The sequence below is a fragment of the Giraffa tippelskirchi genome, chromosome 8 (genome assembly GCF_054371585.1).
Source record: "Giraffa tippelskirchi isolate mGirTip1 chromosome 8, T2T-mGirTip1v1.2.pri, whole genome shotgun sequence".
NCBI classification, from domain to species: Eukaryota; Metazoa; Chordata; class Mammalia; order Artiodactyla; family Giraffidae; genus Giraffa; species Giraffa tippelskirchi.
The window spans coordinates 28,410,709-28,425,627 of record NC_137282.1 but is presented as its reverse complement, the minus strand read 5'-3'; the positions used below and the strand labels follow the sequence as shown (position 1 = coordinate 28,425,627).

Below are 14,919 nucleotides of genomic sequence, written 5' to 3'. Positions count from 1 at the left end.
TGAGGGCAGGACACTTGTGGGGTGGGGGAGACATTTGCGACTTAGGCCAGGTAGGAGAATCAGTAGCTTGACAGTCTAGCCCAAGACCAGACGAAAAGGGTGGGGAAAAGATGAGAGGCAGAGAATGTAGGAAGACCTGCAGGAAATATTTTGGAGTTCAAACAAAATCAGATGAAATTAAGATGTTTTGAAAGAAACCTTGTCCAACCATACCTGAAGTCTAATTTTCTTCCAGTGTATTAGATCATTTTGGGTAGCCTAATGGCCATCTCCCTTTTACTATTAATGATTTATATGAGTTTGAAGTTTTGAAAGTACAAAGAAAACGTGTTTTAGAGTCACCTTACATAGAAAGACTGTAATTTATCTTGGATTCTCTTTCTGTCCACTTCACTATGTCTCAAGCCCTGAGGAATCAGGTGCTTCTTCATGATAGTTTTAGAAGCGGATGTCTCTGAACTTCATTCTGACTTTTTAAAAAAAGTTCTATTACGGATCTTTACATTTTCAGTGGACAGAACCACTAAACTAATTGGTCATTACTCATTGCATTTTATTTTTAGAATAGCACAGCTGAAACAAACTGATCTTTACCTCTAACTCAAAAACTAAAATGGTTGATGTGTAAATGTTGTGAACAGTTTATTCAGATTAGTAAAAGCATGAATATCCAACACATAAATTGAATAAAGACTTGAACCGACCATTGATATGATAGGTAATAAATCGTAAACAAACATGAAAAATGTCCAGCATCACCTAGAGTTCAAAGAAGGGTGAATGTATCACTGACCTTTTGAAAGTTCCTATTATTTGTTCTAGTACTCTCACTTTTAGAAATTTATCCTATGAAAATAATTAAAATGTAGGGGGAAAAGGTTTATGCACTGTAGAGTTTATTTTAACACATCTGGGATGGCAAAAAAGCAGAATCAACCCACAGTAGGAGTAGCAATAGGAATATGCCTGTTTATTATCAATTCATAGAATACTCTGCAGCCATAGCAATTATAATTTTGAAGATTACAGTACCCTCAAATATGCAGCATTGTAGTAATGTATTTTATAAGAAAGGCAAAATACCCTCTTGAATGTATATAAGGCATAGAATAATGTCATATATACTCATGGACAAGAATTAGGAAGAATATACAAAAATGAAAACAGCTTGGTGTTCTATGATTATTAATATTTTCCTTTGACATTTTTTTCTCTCTACTGTTTGTTACAAGTAAGAAAAACTAGAAGAAAAAAATCTGGAAGAAAGTTAAGGAGTAAATGAACCAGAAACAGTCCTCAGCAGTTCTTTCATGCTCCTGCTGCTCATGAATCTAATTACTAACATGCTGCTTGTTGGTAATCTATTCAGGTTTTTTCCAAATTATGTAGTTCTTTATGAATCTTAAGTCACTTTCAAGTGCTAACCATCTAACTTCTAAAATAATCTACCTCTTGATTACTAAAATACAGCTTTAAAAGAAAGACTGAGCAAAATGTATGCTAAAAATATCTTCACTAGTGGGAATTTGGAAATTTTATTTTAAAGCTCCTGGAGTTGGTGATGGACAGGGAAGCCTGGCGTGCTGCAGTCCACGGGGTCGCAAAGAGTCAGACATGACTGAGCGACTGAACTGAACTGAACTGATTTTAAAGAGACTCGCATGAATTTTTCATAATATCCTAGGAGATCAAAAGCAAGCAAGCCAGGTCTCAGCATTTTTTGGTCAGAGTTTAGGCACAGAACATCTGGGTTTACTTGGAAAGATAACTCAGTTGCCTTCCCTTGTTCTGTGCAGGTTCCCATTTGGAAGATAACAATATGGAATTTTTTTTCTCCTTTCTTTAGGCTATTAAATATTTCTTTTTTCACTGCAATTCCAAATAGCAGTTACTTTGGTTCTAAGTACTGTGATTTTTCACTTTGCTGAGAAAAAGCAGGCCGCTTCTAGGCTTTCTACTATGGTTCTTTCCTTAGTGGAATCCAGTGATTTGGAGCAGTGTATTGTCATGACCTAGAGCCTGTAGTGTAGGTAATACTGAGGGAATATTCCATCATTATGAGATACGGTGGTTTATGTGACATTCTTCCCCAGGACTCGGGAGGTGAGGGCGGTGAGGAAGCTGTGGATGAAGGCCCCAGTCAGGTTAATGAACAAGCCAGCTTTGCTGTAAACAAGCTACGAGAACTAAATGAGAAACTTGAGTATAAAAGGCAAGCTCTAAATTCTATTCAAAATGCACCAAAACCTGACAAGAAGGTAACTCTTCCATTTTCAAGTTTGTCTGTAAAAGTTTCCATTTTTCTAATTTGATAGATAGAAATTCTGTGAGTTCCACTTTTTTTGTTTTTATGGTTTTTTTTTTCTTTTGCTTATAGTATAGAATTAGGGGGCATTTGTCTTTTACCTGTTATGGTCTGGTTTGTGTTTTCCATCCTCGGCTATAACTCTCTGTCTTTTATCTGACTTGTCTGCAGTGCCTTTGGGAAAGGGGCTGAATTGGCCCTTGTGCCAGAGTTGTTTCTGGAAGTGAGTTAACTAAGCAGGGACAATCTTAATTTCTTTCTTTTTTTCTTTTAAACAGTGCAAGCACAACTTAGACCATCTCATAGAATTATGCAAGAAATAGATTGTTTGGGGACTTCCCTGGCAGTCTAGTGGTTAAGACGTTGTGCTTCCAGTGCAGGGGATGCGGGTTTGATCCCTGGTCAGGGAACTAAGATCCCATATGCCATGCTGTGCAGCAAAAAAGGGGGGGGGGATTGTTTTGCTAGAAACCAACAGAATTTGAAAGTTAAAAAAAAATGTACACAGCATCTCACCCAGGCGGTGGTGTGGCCTCTTGCTTTGTGTTCCTGCTTCTTGGTTCTGACAAGGAGGTCTCCCTTTATGTAGCTATGGCTGGTGCTCTTTGCTTTGCCAACCCGATCTCCTCTGGCACCTTCTGTATGTGTGTTCAGAAGCCTCAGTGATGAGTAAGTGCAGGGCAGGATGAAGAACCAGAGAAACCTGCCCTTGGGGAGCAAACATGCTGATGGTAGAACCAAAGATGAAACAATTACAGCCCGTGCTAATGCTACAGTTCAGGACGGGCTTGCCACAGGCTCTCTGAAGAAGGAACAGGCCCTTGCAGACTGCATGATCAGGAGAGTTTTGAGGCAAAGCTACTGGCTTCAAATAATAGAGTTGCATAACTTGTGGGGTGTCTTTCCCTTCATCTGTGCCTCCTGTAATGTCTTTCTTTCTTTCTTTGTAGTTTTCATCGTAGGACTCTTTCACCTCCTTGCTTAAGTTAATTTCCTAAGTATTTTGTGATTTTTTTTTTATGCTATTGTAAATGGAACTGTTTTCTTAATTTCTTTTTTGGAGTGTCCATTGTCAGTATATAGAAACAAAACTGATTCATGTGTGTTGATATGGTATCCTGCTACTTTTGTGAACTGCACAGCGTTTTAGATGGTTTTGTAACTCCCAGGATGTTTCCCCCTGTGACAGATTGTCTCTAAATTGAAAGAGGAGATAATTGTAATAGAGAAAGAACGCACAGACCTCCAGTTGCACATGGCGCGAACAGACTGGTGGTGTGAGAACCTGGGCTTGTGGAAAGCCTCTATCACCAGTGGAGAGGTAGGTCTGATTGCTTCCCTTCCTAGCTGATTAGGTATTTGTTCCCAGACATTACCAGACTAGACTTTGTCCCAGAAGAATTAGGGTTGGGAATTGAAAGCTTATATTCATCCTTCTAGACGGCGCTGGTCCTGCCTTACCCGCTCCGGATCTCCATTCTGCTTCCTGACCGGGAGCTGTCACCTGGTATAGATCTCATCTCCCTCCCCTTGAGACAGAAAGTTGCCCTCATTCACTGGAATCGTAAGCAACTTTCAGACAGAAACAGTTGATATCTTCAAATTACCAATATTCTTTTCCACCAAGGGTTGAAAAAAATGGAAAACACTACTTGAAATTTGGAGATGAAAAATTTTTAATGTATTTCTGATTGATCCATCCTGCTGATGTCAGTGGCTCAAACATCAATAGCTCTAAGATCTTTAATAATGAATATTTTTCCCCTGGAATTAGAAAATATTATGCTGTTCTCTGAGGGACATGGGACAGTAGTTTTCAGAATACACCATATCCCTTTTTTTAATCTGTAAAAATAATTTCATTTGATGGAAAAATAATTATACACATTTATATCATTAGTGTAAACTTCCTTTCCCTCTTAACTGACTGTTGAAACCTGAAGAAGGTCAGGTCCACCCTACCTAGAGACTATCATGCTAAGTGAAGTATGTCAAACAGAGAAAGTCAGTATCAAATAATATCACTCGTGGAATCTGATTTTAAAAAATGATATAAATGAACTTATTTACAAAACAGAAACAGACTCACGGATTTAAAAAACAAACTTGTTGTTCAGTTCAGTCACTCATTTGTGTCTGACTCTTTGCAACCCCATGGACTGCAGCACGCCAGGCTTCCCTGTCTGTCACCAACTCCCAGAACTTGCTCAAACTCATGTCCATTGAATCGGTGATGCCATCCAACCATCTCATCCTCTGTTGTCCCCTTCTCCTCCTGCCCTCAATCTTTCCCAGCATCAGGGTATTTTTCAATGAGTCAGCTTTTCGCATCAGGTGGCCAAAGTGTTGGAACTTCAGCTTCAGCATCAGTCCTTCCAATGAATATTCAGGACCGATTTCCTTTGGGATTGACTGGTTTGATCTTCTTGCAGCCCAAGGGACTCTCAAGAGTCTTCTCTAACACCACAGTTCAAAAGCATCAAAGTTATTGTTACCAAAGGGGAAAGGTGCAGGGTGGTGGGGGTATAAATTAGGAGGTTAGGATTCACACACACACACACACACACACACACACACACACACACACACACACTACTGATCCTCAGTGTGATTGTTGCTCTCCATCATTTTTTCATATCTCTGGACCAGTACTCAACTCCTGAGACTTTCAAGGGCCCATCTGCTCAACTTACCTGTGTCCATCCCTGCTTTTCCCATCATCAGTGACCTGACACTCTTTCTTGGGGAAAAGCTTAGAATTCACAATCTGAAATTCACTTCTAGTTTAGGAAGCTAAACCGTGCACGTCCTCCAGGTGCCAGCCTGAAAGCTCATGCCACGTGAGCGCTTCCTGAGCGCCCTCAGTGTGTCTTTGGTGCTTGCTCTCCTCCCCTTAAGGTGCAGGGCCAGGTGCCTTTGTTGAGGGGAGCGGGGGCAGCGGGTCAGGGGAGGTTGCCCAGAGCCTGGAACACCGTGTAGAAACGCTGACTCACTGCTGATGGAATCATCTTTGGTGTAGAAGTCTAGGAAGGGGCGCTCAGGGGACGTGATGTCAAAAGGTATAAAAGAGGGGCCCCTCGGGATGGAGTATAAACAGATTCTGTCACCTCCTCAGCTTTGCCCAGAGCTGCCTCTGGCATTTCACAGTTGCTTATAATTGTCTTCCAAAGGCAAATACTGAGGAGGGGAGGAAAGGAGGAAAAACCCTCACAAGGCCCTTTGCCCTGGTCATCAGTTGTTACGCAGGAGCTTGCTGTGACCTTGGCCCCTGAAAAGATAACGGCAATGGACACAGAGGGGTCGTCTGACTGCCCCGCATCCATGAAGCAGCCCCCCGTGGGAACGGTGGAGGGTGTGTTCCCCTCCAGATTTCCGAGCCGGGCCGAGGCGCCGTGAGCTGTGTGCTCCCGGGACAGTCGTGGGCTGTTTGTGCTCCACCTCCTGACTCCCACGAGGGATGGTGGTCCTCCTGCCCAGTGGGGCTCAGCAGAATTGCATCCCTTTGCTTTGCATTTCTGTTTACTCTTTGTCTCCAATTTGGTTCATGACACTAATTCAAGCTTCAATTCAGTATATTTTCTTTTTGTTTCTTCTCTTATCCATTTACATTAGGAGCAATAGTGGCCTTTTCTGAATTATGACAGGGTGTGTGTGTGAGTGCTTAAGAGCTATCTTCAGTTGGGAGGTAGAGGAAATCATGTCTCCCAATGTGAAATTTCATGAAGACAGAAACCACAGTGTGTGGAATCCTGTATTAAACTGGGGAAGCCCCCCATCCTTCTCTGAGAGAGGTTTTGCTCTCTCGCACCTGTCTGCTTACTGTTAATTTGCTTTTTCAAGGAAATGCAGTTAGGATGTTGAGTCTGCTAGGCTAGTTTTCTTTTGCTGCAGAGCAAATTTTCTCACATTTCATGGCTCAAAACACCACCAATTTCTTAGCTCACAATTCTGCAGGTTGCGAGTCCAGCTGTGTGACTGGGTTCTCTGCTCGCTGTATCGTAAGCCTGAAGTCAGGTTGCTAGCCAGACTAAGTTCCTGTCTGGAGAATCTGGGGGCAGTCTACCTGCAGGTTCATTCAGGTTCTTGGTGGAATCCGGTTCCCGGTGGGGCTGAGGTCCCTGTTTTCCTGCTGTCAGTGTGGCGTTGTTCTCAGGTCCTAGAAGTACTCCAGATCTTTCCGCGTGGTCCATGCCATCTTTCTGCCAGCACCACGTGTCAGATCCTACTTGTGCTTCCTCTGATGCTTCTTCTACTCACCAACCCCTCTGCTTCTGCAAGGGCCCCTGAGGTTAGGATAGGCCCGGTTTCAGGCGGGCTGTGCCCTCTAACGTACCCTAAAGCCAGAGCAGAACCCGTCCTTTTCAAGTCCTGGGGACCATGCGGGACCTGCAGACCCGGGAGCGGGAGCCTGGAGGGCGCTGGAAACCGTGCCTGCCGTGTCTGCTTACTGTGCTCTTTCTTGCTGGTGTCTTTATCTCTTTCTCCAAGGTCACAGAAGAGAACGGCGAACAAATGCCCTGTTACTTTGTCACCGTAAGCTTACAGGAAGTTGGAGGAGTTGAAACCAAGAGCTGGACGGTCCCCAGGAGGCTCAGTGAGTTTCAGAATTTACACCGGAGACTTAGTGAGGTACGAATGCCTGTGGCACAGGCTTAGAATTACTGAGCGAGAAGAGACCTCAGAGCCCATTTCAGTTTTAACAACACAGGGAAACTGGTTCCTCTTTCCCCTTTGCTGTTGACACTGGCAAAGTGGCATTTGCGGCCTGATGGTTGGAAATCTATTCGTAGGTCAACCGTATACTCTAGTCTGAGTCCTTGAAGACAAATCACTGTCTGACTTCCATTGAACCCAACAGAACCCAAGAGCTGGGAGTATCTCTGGCCAGTGGTTCCAAAGCTGCCAGTTGTGACCCACTAGAGGATAACGTGATCAGTTCGGGGTCACAGCAACAGAGAGTAGAATATATTACATTTCATCACACAAAGGAGTTGAGTCAGTGAAGTGTGGTGTTTGAGGCACAGACTCTGGGGCCAGGTTGCCGGAGTTTGCCTCCAGTTTGGATCTCACTTTGCTGTTCGCCAGCTCGTGACTGGCCTGTCACTCTGTCTCTTTGTGCCTCTGTCCTTATCAGTGGATACAGAGGCTAAAGCACCTTCTTACCCGTCTCCCAGAGCTGTCATGAGAATGAAAGGAGTAACCATGTGCAAAGCATTCAGAAGCATGTGCTGCAATTAGCAAACATTATTTGTTTTTATTAGTAGTAATTACAGTCGTAGTGGGCTTTCCTGGTGGCTCAGTGGTAAAGAATCCACCTGCTAGTGTAGGAGACTTGGGTTCAATCCCTGAGTTGGGAAGATTCCCTGGAGGAGGAAATGGCAACCCACTCCAGTGTTCTTGCCTGGAGAATCCCAGGGACAGAGGAGCCTGGTAGGCTGCCGTCTCTGGGGTCGCACAGAGTCGGACACGATTGAAGCAACTCAGCAGCAGCAGCAGCAGCAGTGGTAAAGAATCCATCTGCCAGTGTAGGAGACTTGGGTTCAATCCCTGAGTTGGGAAGATTCACTGGAGGAGGAAATGGCAACCCACTCCAGTGTTCTTGCCTGGGAAGTCCTATGGACAGAGCATCCTGGTGGGCTACAGTCTGGGGTCGCGAAGAGTCAGACATGACTGAGCAACTAGGCACACGCAGAGCTGTTACACTCGCCAGACTTCTCGTACAGTGTCTGGCAGGAGACAGGATTTAATCCACAAGGAAAAGTCTGTTGTTATTTATTAACATCCATTATTATTATTGCTATATTTTCATTCTGTACTTTGCCCCTGAAAGGCAGTAATAAAGCTGCAACCCAAGTGTCTCTTCCCACGCTCTACTTTTGTCAACTGTGATAACGTTTTAACGTTTTACAGATGTGTTGTAAACAAAACACATTCCAAGAGAAAAACTCTTGCCATGAGTCAGCTGTCCATACCCTGCACCCTGTGCTGTTGTGCAGACCCGTCTTCGCAGCCTGGCTCCAAGATTTCCAGCTTCCAGGCACTTGTAAGTCTAGGGGCGAGTGTTAGGTTTTCTCGTCACATATCCTGTTCCTCCATATTCTTTGAGCCTGGTTAGAACAGGTAGGTTTTCAAGGTGTTCAGTCTCAGAGGAAACGAATACAAGAGGAAGTTACTTGGTTTGTTCTTATTAAAAATCTAAAATAAATTTTTAAAGATTTAAATGTAATTTTGAGATAACTAACATTTCTTTCTTTTCCCTCACAGTGTTTCCCTTCTTTAAAAAAAGTCCAGTTGCCTTCTCTTAGCAAGCTGCCTTTCAAATCTGTAGATCAAAAGTTTATGGAAAAGTCAAAGAATCAATTAAATAAGTTTTTACAGGTAAGCCACTGAAAACTTTTTGGATATGGAAGGAAACATTAGTTACTTGGGGTTAAACTGACTCCATTCTAAGGGTTTGCCTGTTCGCCTTCTATTCCCACATGTCATGCCAGATCCTCAAAATATTTTTGGTTTTGGGTTTGGGGTATCTTGGGTTTTTTTCTTCTTTGTTTTTATTATTTTTGTTTTTCTGTATGTGTGTTTTGTTTTGTTTTGTTTTTTTGGTAGTTAAACTGTTGTTGTTGTTGTTCAGTCGCTAAGTCCTGTCCAACTCTTTGTGACCCTATGGACTGCAGCACGCCAGGCTTCCCTGTCCTTCATCTCCTGGAGTTTAATCAAACTCATGTCCATTGAGTTGGTGATGCCATCCAACCCTCTCATCCTCTGTTGTCCCCTTCTCCTTTTGCCTTCAATCTTTCCCAGCATCAGGGTCTTTTCCAGTCAGTCAACTCTTCACATCAGGTGGCTAAAGTACTGGAGCTTCAGCATCAGTCCCTCCAATGAATATTCAGGGTTGATTTCCTCTAGGATTTTCTGGCTCGATCTCCTTGCAGTCCAGGGGACTCTCAAGTGTCTTCTCTAGCACAATTCGAAAGCAGCAATTCTTTGGTGGCGCTTGGCCTTCTTTATGGTCCAACTCTCATATCTATACATGACTTCTGGAGAAACCATAGCTTTTGGCTCTATGGACCTTTGCTGGCAAAGTGATACCTCTGCTTTTTAATACACTAAGTTTGTTACAGCTTTTCTTCCAAGGAGCAAGTGTCCTTGCTTAATGTGTCCTTAAATTAAGCAAGTGTCCTTAATTTCATGGCTGCAGTCACCATCTGCAGTGATTTTGGAGCCCAAGAAAATAAAATCTGTCACTGTTTCCACTTTTTCCCATCTATTTGTCATGAAGTGATGGGACCGGATATATAGATACAGAAAATGCAGGTACCGTATGTAAGGCTTTCTCCGGTTTTATAGCTGGACACAACCTTGTGACTAGCATCCGGTCCCAGAGACAGGGTGTCTCCTGTCCCCCCAGCATCACCACAGGGGACCGGAGTCCTGACTCCAAACCACACAGTTACAGCTGGTTTTGAACTTTCCCCATGAATGGAGTCACAGGGTGTGGACCCGCTTCTGTGTGATGCCTTTCACTAGGATGGTGATCCTGAACTTCTTCATTGCAGACCATCTTTGATTTCCTTTTCCTTCTCGTTTTCACTGTTGAGTGGGCTTTTCCTTGTGTGCACCCCCCGGCAGTCCATTTGTGCTCTTGCTGATGGGTGTTCAGAGAGTTTGAGCCAGAGGCTGTGAGAGGGAGCGAGGCTGAAGCTGCCACTGCTGGTCTTTGGTGAATATCTGCTGGGGAGTCCCTGGAGATTGGGGTTTTTCATTTATCCTCAGTGGTCAAAGCAGTTTGTACACTCTAAGCAGCATGCAGGGTTCTGTTCACTCCACACTGGACAATTTTCTTTTGTGAAGTTAAAATTGTGTCTATTTTTCTGTCGTGTCACCTGTCCATATCGCTTTGCAGGAGTTGGGTGTGTGGTTTGGATGTAAGTCTCTTGTCGGAGCCTGTGCTGTGGTTTTCTTCTCTCTTTCTGTGGATTGCCTTTTCAGTCTCTTAATGAGTTCTTTTAATGAGCATAATTCTCAATTTTAGTCCAGTCTATCCTTTTTTTCCCCTTTTTGTGCTTAATGCTTTTTGAGCTCTTTGCCTACTGCAGGGTCCTAAAGATAGTCTCCTAATTTCCTCTAAACACTTGTTTTCCTTCAGTTATGTTTAGAGAATAAGACTGGACAAAGCTATGCTGTCTCCAGTAGCAACCACTATTTATTTTTTCCTTAGCTGGGGCTTCTGTCTTCAGACTATAATTAAGTCACTCACACTGTGGACCCCCGAGTCCTAGTTCTCAGGGGCAGGGGGCATGAACCTTTGCCTCATAAAACACTGTTTGCTAATGAAGAAGGAGCTGGAAGTCCTGGGACTTAATAGATGTTGCAGATTCTCAGTAGAGGCTATATTAAAATAAATTCAGTTGAATCAGGTGTACGGATCATAGTTAAATTAGGTAAATTTTAGCTAGAGTTCCTTTACAGGTGTTAATCAGTTTCTGCTTTTCTCTCATATATTCATTTCTCTCTAAAGATACATGTATGTGTTGTTATAAATATATAAATTTGTGTGTGTGTGTCTATCAAGAAATAAAATAGTTGCATCTTTGAAAAGCTTTCCAAGTTTAATTATGGCAGAAGTGGGATAGAGAATCATTTATGTTTAAGTGCTCTTATAGAAATATTACCATCTTGTTGCTGATTCAGAATGTGTAGGAAATACTAAACCCACTCAAGCATCGTACCTGATTAAATCATTCAGACGAATTTAAGGTCTTGTTTGTGAAACGAATATGCATTATTCACAGTTCCAGGTTGTGAAGTCCCTCATGTGTGTCTCTGGGCCCCTCCAGCTTACACTTGCATTTCCTTGCAGCCTCTGCTGTTGGGGAAGGGAGGGTCTCAGGGAAGGGAGGGTTGTTTGGTGCTGCCAGCCTATCAGCCGCCTTTCCGGCTGTGCTGCAGAGACCGGGGCACCCCTGCGCTTCTGGGGATGTGGAGAGGGGCCAGTCTTGCCCCTCTTGGGTTGCTGGTGATGGAAATAGGTTCATGGTCCCCGCCTTGGTGCCAAGAGGAGCATGTGCTCTGCGCTACCAGTAGGTGGCACGGGCAAGGCTGAGGGCGGGAACCACCTGCCTGAACAGGTGAAACAGCTTCCCAAGGAGCGGCTTGTCTTTTGATCAGGAGGACTGTAAGTCAGGAAGTAACTGTTTAAATTGTTTTTCATTTCCTCAAAGACTTTATTTGAAAGTACTCACTGTTTGATATATTTAGGTAGGTTACACAGCCGACTGAAGTTTCAGAATATCATCTCACAAATGGGAAAAGCAAGATGCAAAATGTTTAGTCTAAAAGGCAGATATCATTAAGTCCACAGGACCTTTAGAAAAGAGGATTCCATTGAGTGTGTGTTTATGTGAATATTTATATATCACACACGGGCCCCTGTTGAGGCAAACTAATAACAGATATTGAGTAATCTAGCTGATCGTTCCTCACACACGGACGCCTTACTCCAGCCGTTCCCCCGACTACCTCGCGCCTGCTTCTGGGGGTGACCCTGCTGTCTGCTCTTCCCGGAATGCCCTGTACACTTGTCCCCTCTTATCCACAGCCCTCTTCGACTCCGCCACATGCAACGACATGCTCTGAGTGCTCAGGGGGAAGGAGATGGGACTGGGATTCTGTTCTCAGCATTAAAATGTGATAAAATCCCAATTATACCTTCCCCCATGGACATAGTCTTTGAGAACATATCTAACTTTTGCTACATAATCAATTTGGTTATTTTCCTTCATAACAGAATGTAACTTAGTCCAAAGACTTAACACGTCCTGAATCATTTCCATGTTTATGATGGTTGTATTATTTGAGGCTTACCATTAGTTACTCTTGCCTGTGATTTTATGAAAGAGTATCTGAGTGTAGATTAGCCAGGAAATCAAGGTGGAAGGAGAATAACCTCACTCCTGCTCACCCACCCTCATGTACCGCTGAGCATTTAAGGCTCTGTGAAAGGAATAAACGCTCAGGGGGCAGTAGTGAGTCCAGCCGCCCATGCCCACAGTCTCCTTCCCACGCCTGAGGCAGAACCTCCAGCCTCAGGCCAGTCTTCTGCAGGACACAGGGAGCTGACCACCACTGGAATGTGGGGGACCGGGGGTGGGAGTGCCCTGGGGTCCCCAATCCCCAGTGTGGCAGTATTAGGCACGCTCAGAGGGGCTTTTCTAGGGAGGGTCATAGGGTTTATCAGATTTCAACCTTGGTCTGAACAAAGATAATGCCAACCTCATGGGCCAGCTCCTCTCTCCTCCTCTCCCAGCAGAGAGGGTTCTGCCCTCAGAACCTGAGTTCCATCCCCCAAGGGGTTACCTCATCGGTGGGGCAGGATTTCTCCTTGGTATTTATTCTGCAGCCCCGTGTCTGTGAGGACCAGACACCTGCACATTCTTAGGGTCACATTGTTGACTTCCTGTCTTACCAGGAGCACCTGCTTTGCACAGAAACGAGCCTGACGATGTCCTCCTTTCCTCTCTCCTAAGGCCAAACAGGCACATAGAGAACTTGAAGGAAATTTCCAGTTTAGGGGCCAATAAAAAGTTATATAATGATGTAAGCACAGCACCACCTAGGGAATGTAGCAGCCGAGGGACAGAAAGCTGCTGCCTGGCAGGCAGTTACCACCTTGTGGCAGCACAGAGCTCTTTGCCCAGCTGACATGCAAAGTCCACAGGTAGCCATGAAACAGTGGTTGAGTGAGATCCTGGTGTGCTGTGCGAATACATACCTTGTTCCAACACAGACGAGCGACAGTTAAGTTGACCTTGAAAGGTGGTGGCCTCTGGACCTACAGGCAGTTTGCAAAGTGAGACTCTTCTGTTGCCCCAAGCCATGAGTTCTCTTGTGGGCCAGTATCCCACCAGCAGAATGGTCAGGGAGCTCCAGTCAACCTACCCAAGATTGTTTGCCATTGAGATCAGTGAGAATTGGGCTGATGTATTTTCTTTCAGGGGGAAAGGATAATGGCTTTAGGTTCAGAATTGCGAGGGAAGTACACTTCCCGAGACAGCCAGCTCTTCACCTTGATGTCTGGGGGCTCCCAGTGCACGGACGTGTTCCTACTATGTAGGAAGAATTAATCCTCTTTCTCCCACAGAATCTGCTTTCGGATGAAAGACTGTGTCAGAGTGAAGCACTTTATGCCTTTTTGAGCCCTTCTCCTGACTACCTCAAGGTTATTGACGTGCAGGGGAAAAAATCCAGTTTTTCATTAGCCTCGTTTTTGGAAAGACTCCCTCGTGACTTCTTCTCCCATCAGGAGGTGAGCTGTCTGAAGGTTGTATGTCTTTGAAACATATTTAAGCGAACGTCTTCTTGCAGGCAGTGTGAAGTAGCAGGTATTTGTTGCAGGCCTGCTGCACGTGGGGAGAAAGCAACCCCCTTGAGTTACCATTGAGGTCATGTTGGGGGACAGGGTGGGTAAGCAGGTAGGTAGGTGGGATGTGGCAGAGGTTCTGGGGGAGCCCCTCTACGGAAGGTGGCCTGGCCGTTCCGGGATAGGGACCTTCACTATGGAGGAGTTGGAGCTGATAATGAGGTTCAGGAGACAAGGATGTGTCAGGAACAGTCAGCAGGTCTTGGACTGGTGGACGGCTTCCGAAAGGGGGCTGATGGAAGATGAGGCAGAGGGTAGAAGGAGGGGCAAGGCCGTGCCAGGCTGCGGGGTTCAAGCTTTATTCTCAGGGGATGGAAAGCCGTGGCATGTTCCGAAGCAAGATGTGAGTGGGTGAAGGAGTGAACAGAGGGAGTGCCGACATGGGCGATCTCATCCCCGGGCTTCAGGCTTCCCTCCCGGCCGGCTCCTTACTCTCTCTGTGCCCCTCATCTGGCTCTCCAGCAAGTTACGCAAGCCCATCTCTGAAATCTGGCATCTCTGTAGTTCAGTGAAAGACCCCGCTGCCTCTTCACTGGGATTGGTTTAGTAAGTTCAGACAGAAGGAAGTGCCCGCAGAAGAAGCGTCTGCTGCATCGTGAACTGGGGCGGAACCTGCAGGGGGTCCCCGTGCCCACGTCCCTCCTGAGCATCTCCCTGCCTCTCTCCTTCACGTCCCCATGTGCCATGTCCAGCCTGACTTGGCCCCTCACCCCTGCCACCTCCCGTTTATCCCTGAACCTCTCGCCATGTCCCCTGTGGCTCAGTCGCTGCAGCAATCTGCCTCTGAAGGAGAGGCCTCCTCGGGCTGCGGCACCTCCTTGCTTTCCGCAGCCTCTGGTGGTGGGGGAACTCCTCCTTTGCGACTTAGCGGCCGCTCCTCTGCCGTCCAACCCCGAAGCCCTGGTCCCACAGTGCTGGCTGCTCCCTCTGCAGACAGCCGAATGTACTTCCTCAGCTGTCGCCGTCTGGCAGACGTCTGCACCCCTGCCTCCGCTCTGCACCCCGCTACAGAAACAGCCACGTGTCTACTGGTCACCTCTGCACAGAGCTCAGGACCTCTCAAATTCCGGAGCCATATCATACTCATTTGCACTGGCCTGGTGCCTGGCATATAATGAGTTTTCAGCTGAAATTTGCTGATATGAAGATCAGGAAATGAGACTAGCTGAAATACAGAATAACAGCTTGATTCAGA

The 14,919-nt window shown here is 45.4% G+C and overlaps 1 protein-coding gene across 10 annotated transcripts in view; it reads left to right on the top strand.

The window, feature by feature from the left end:
• SNX25 (sorting nexin 25) overlaps positions 1-14,919 on the top strand; it is a 113,096-nt gene that overhangs the window by 88,973 nt on the left and 9,204 nt on the right. For 9 of the 10 annotated variants that reach the window (XM_081521734.1, XM_081521738.1, XM_081521739.1 and 6 more), the window contains exons 10-14: positions 2,094-2,258; positions 3,495-3,626; positions 6,794-6,934; positions 8,570-8,683; positions 13,446-13,610. In XM_081521734.1, the coding sequence (XP_081377860.1) occupies positions 2,094-2,258; positions 3,495-3,626; positions 6,794-6,934; positions 8,570-8,683; positions 13,446-13,610 (717 nt within the window). The remainder of the gene's footprint in view (positions 1-2,093; positions 2,259-3,494; positions 3,627-6,793; positions 6,935-8,569; positions 8,684-13,445; positions 13,611-14,919) is intronic. The other variant, XM_081521742.1, reaches the window with a different exon arrangement.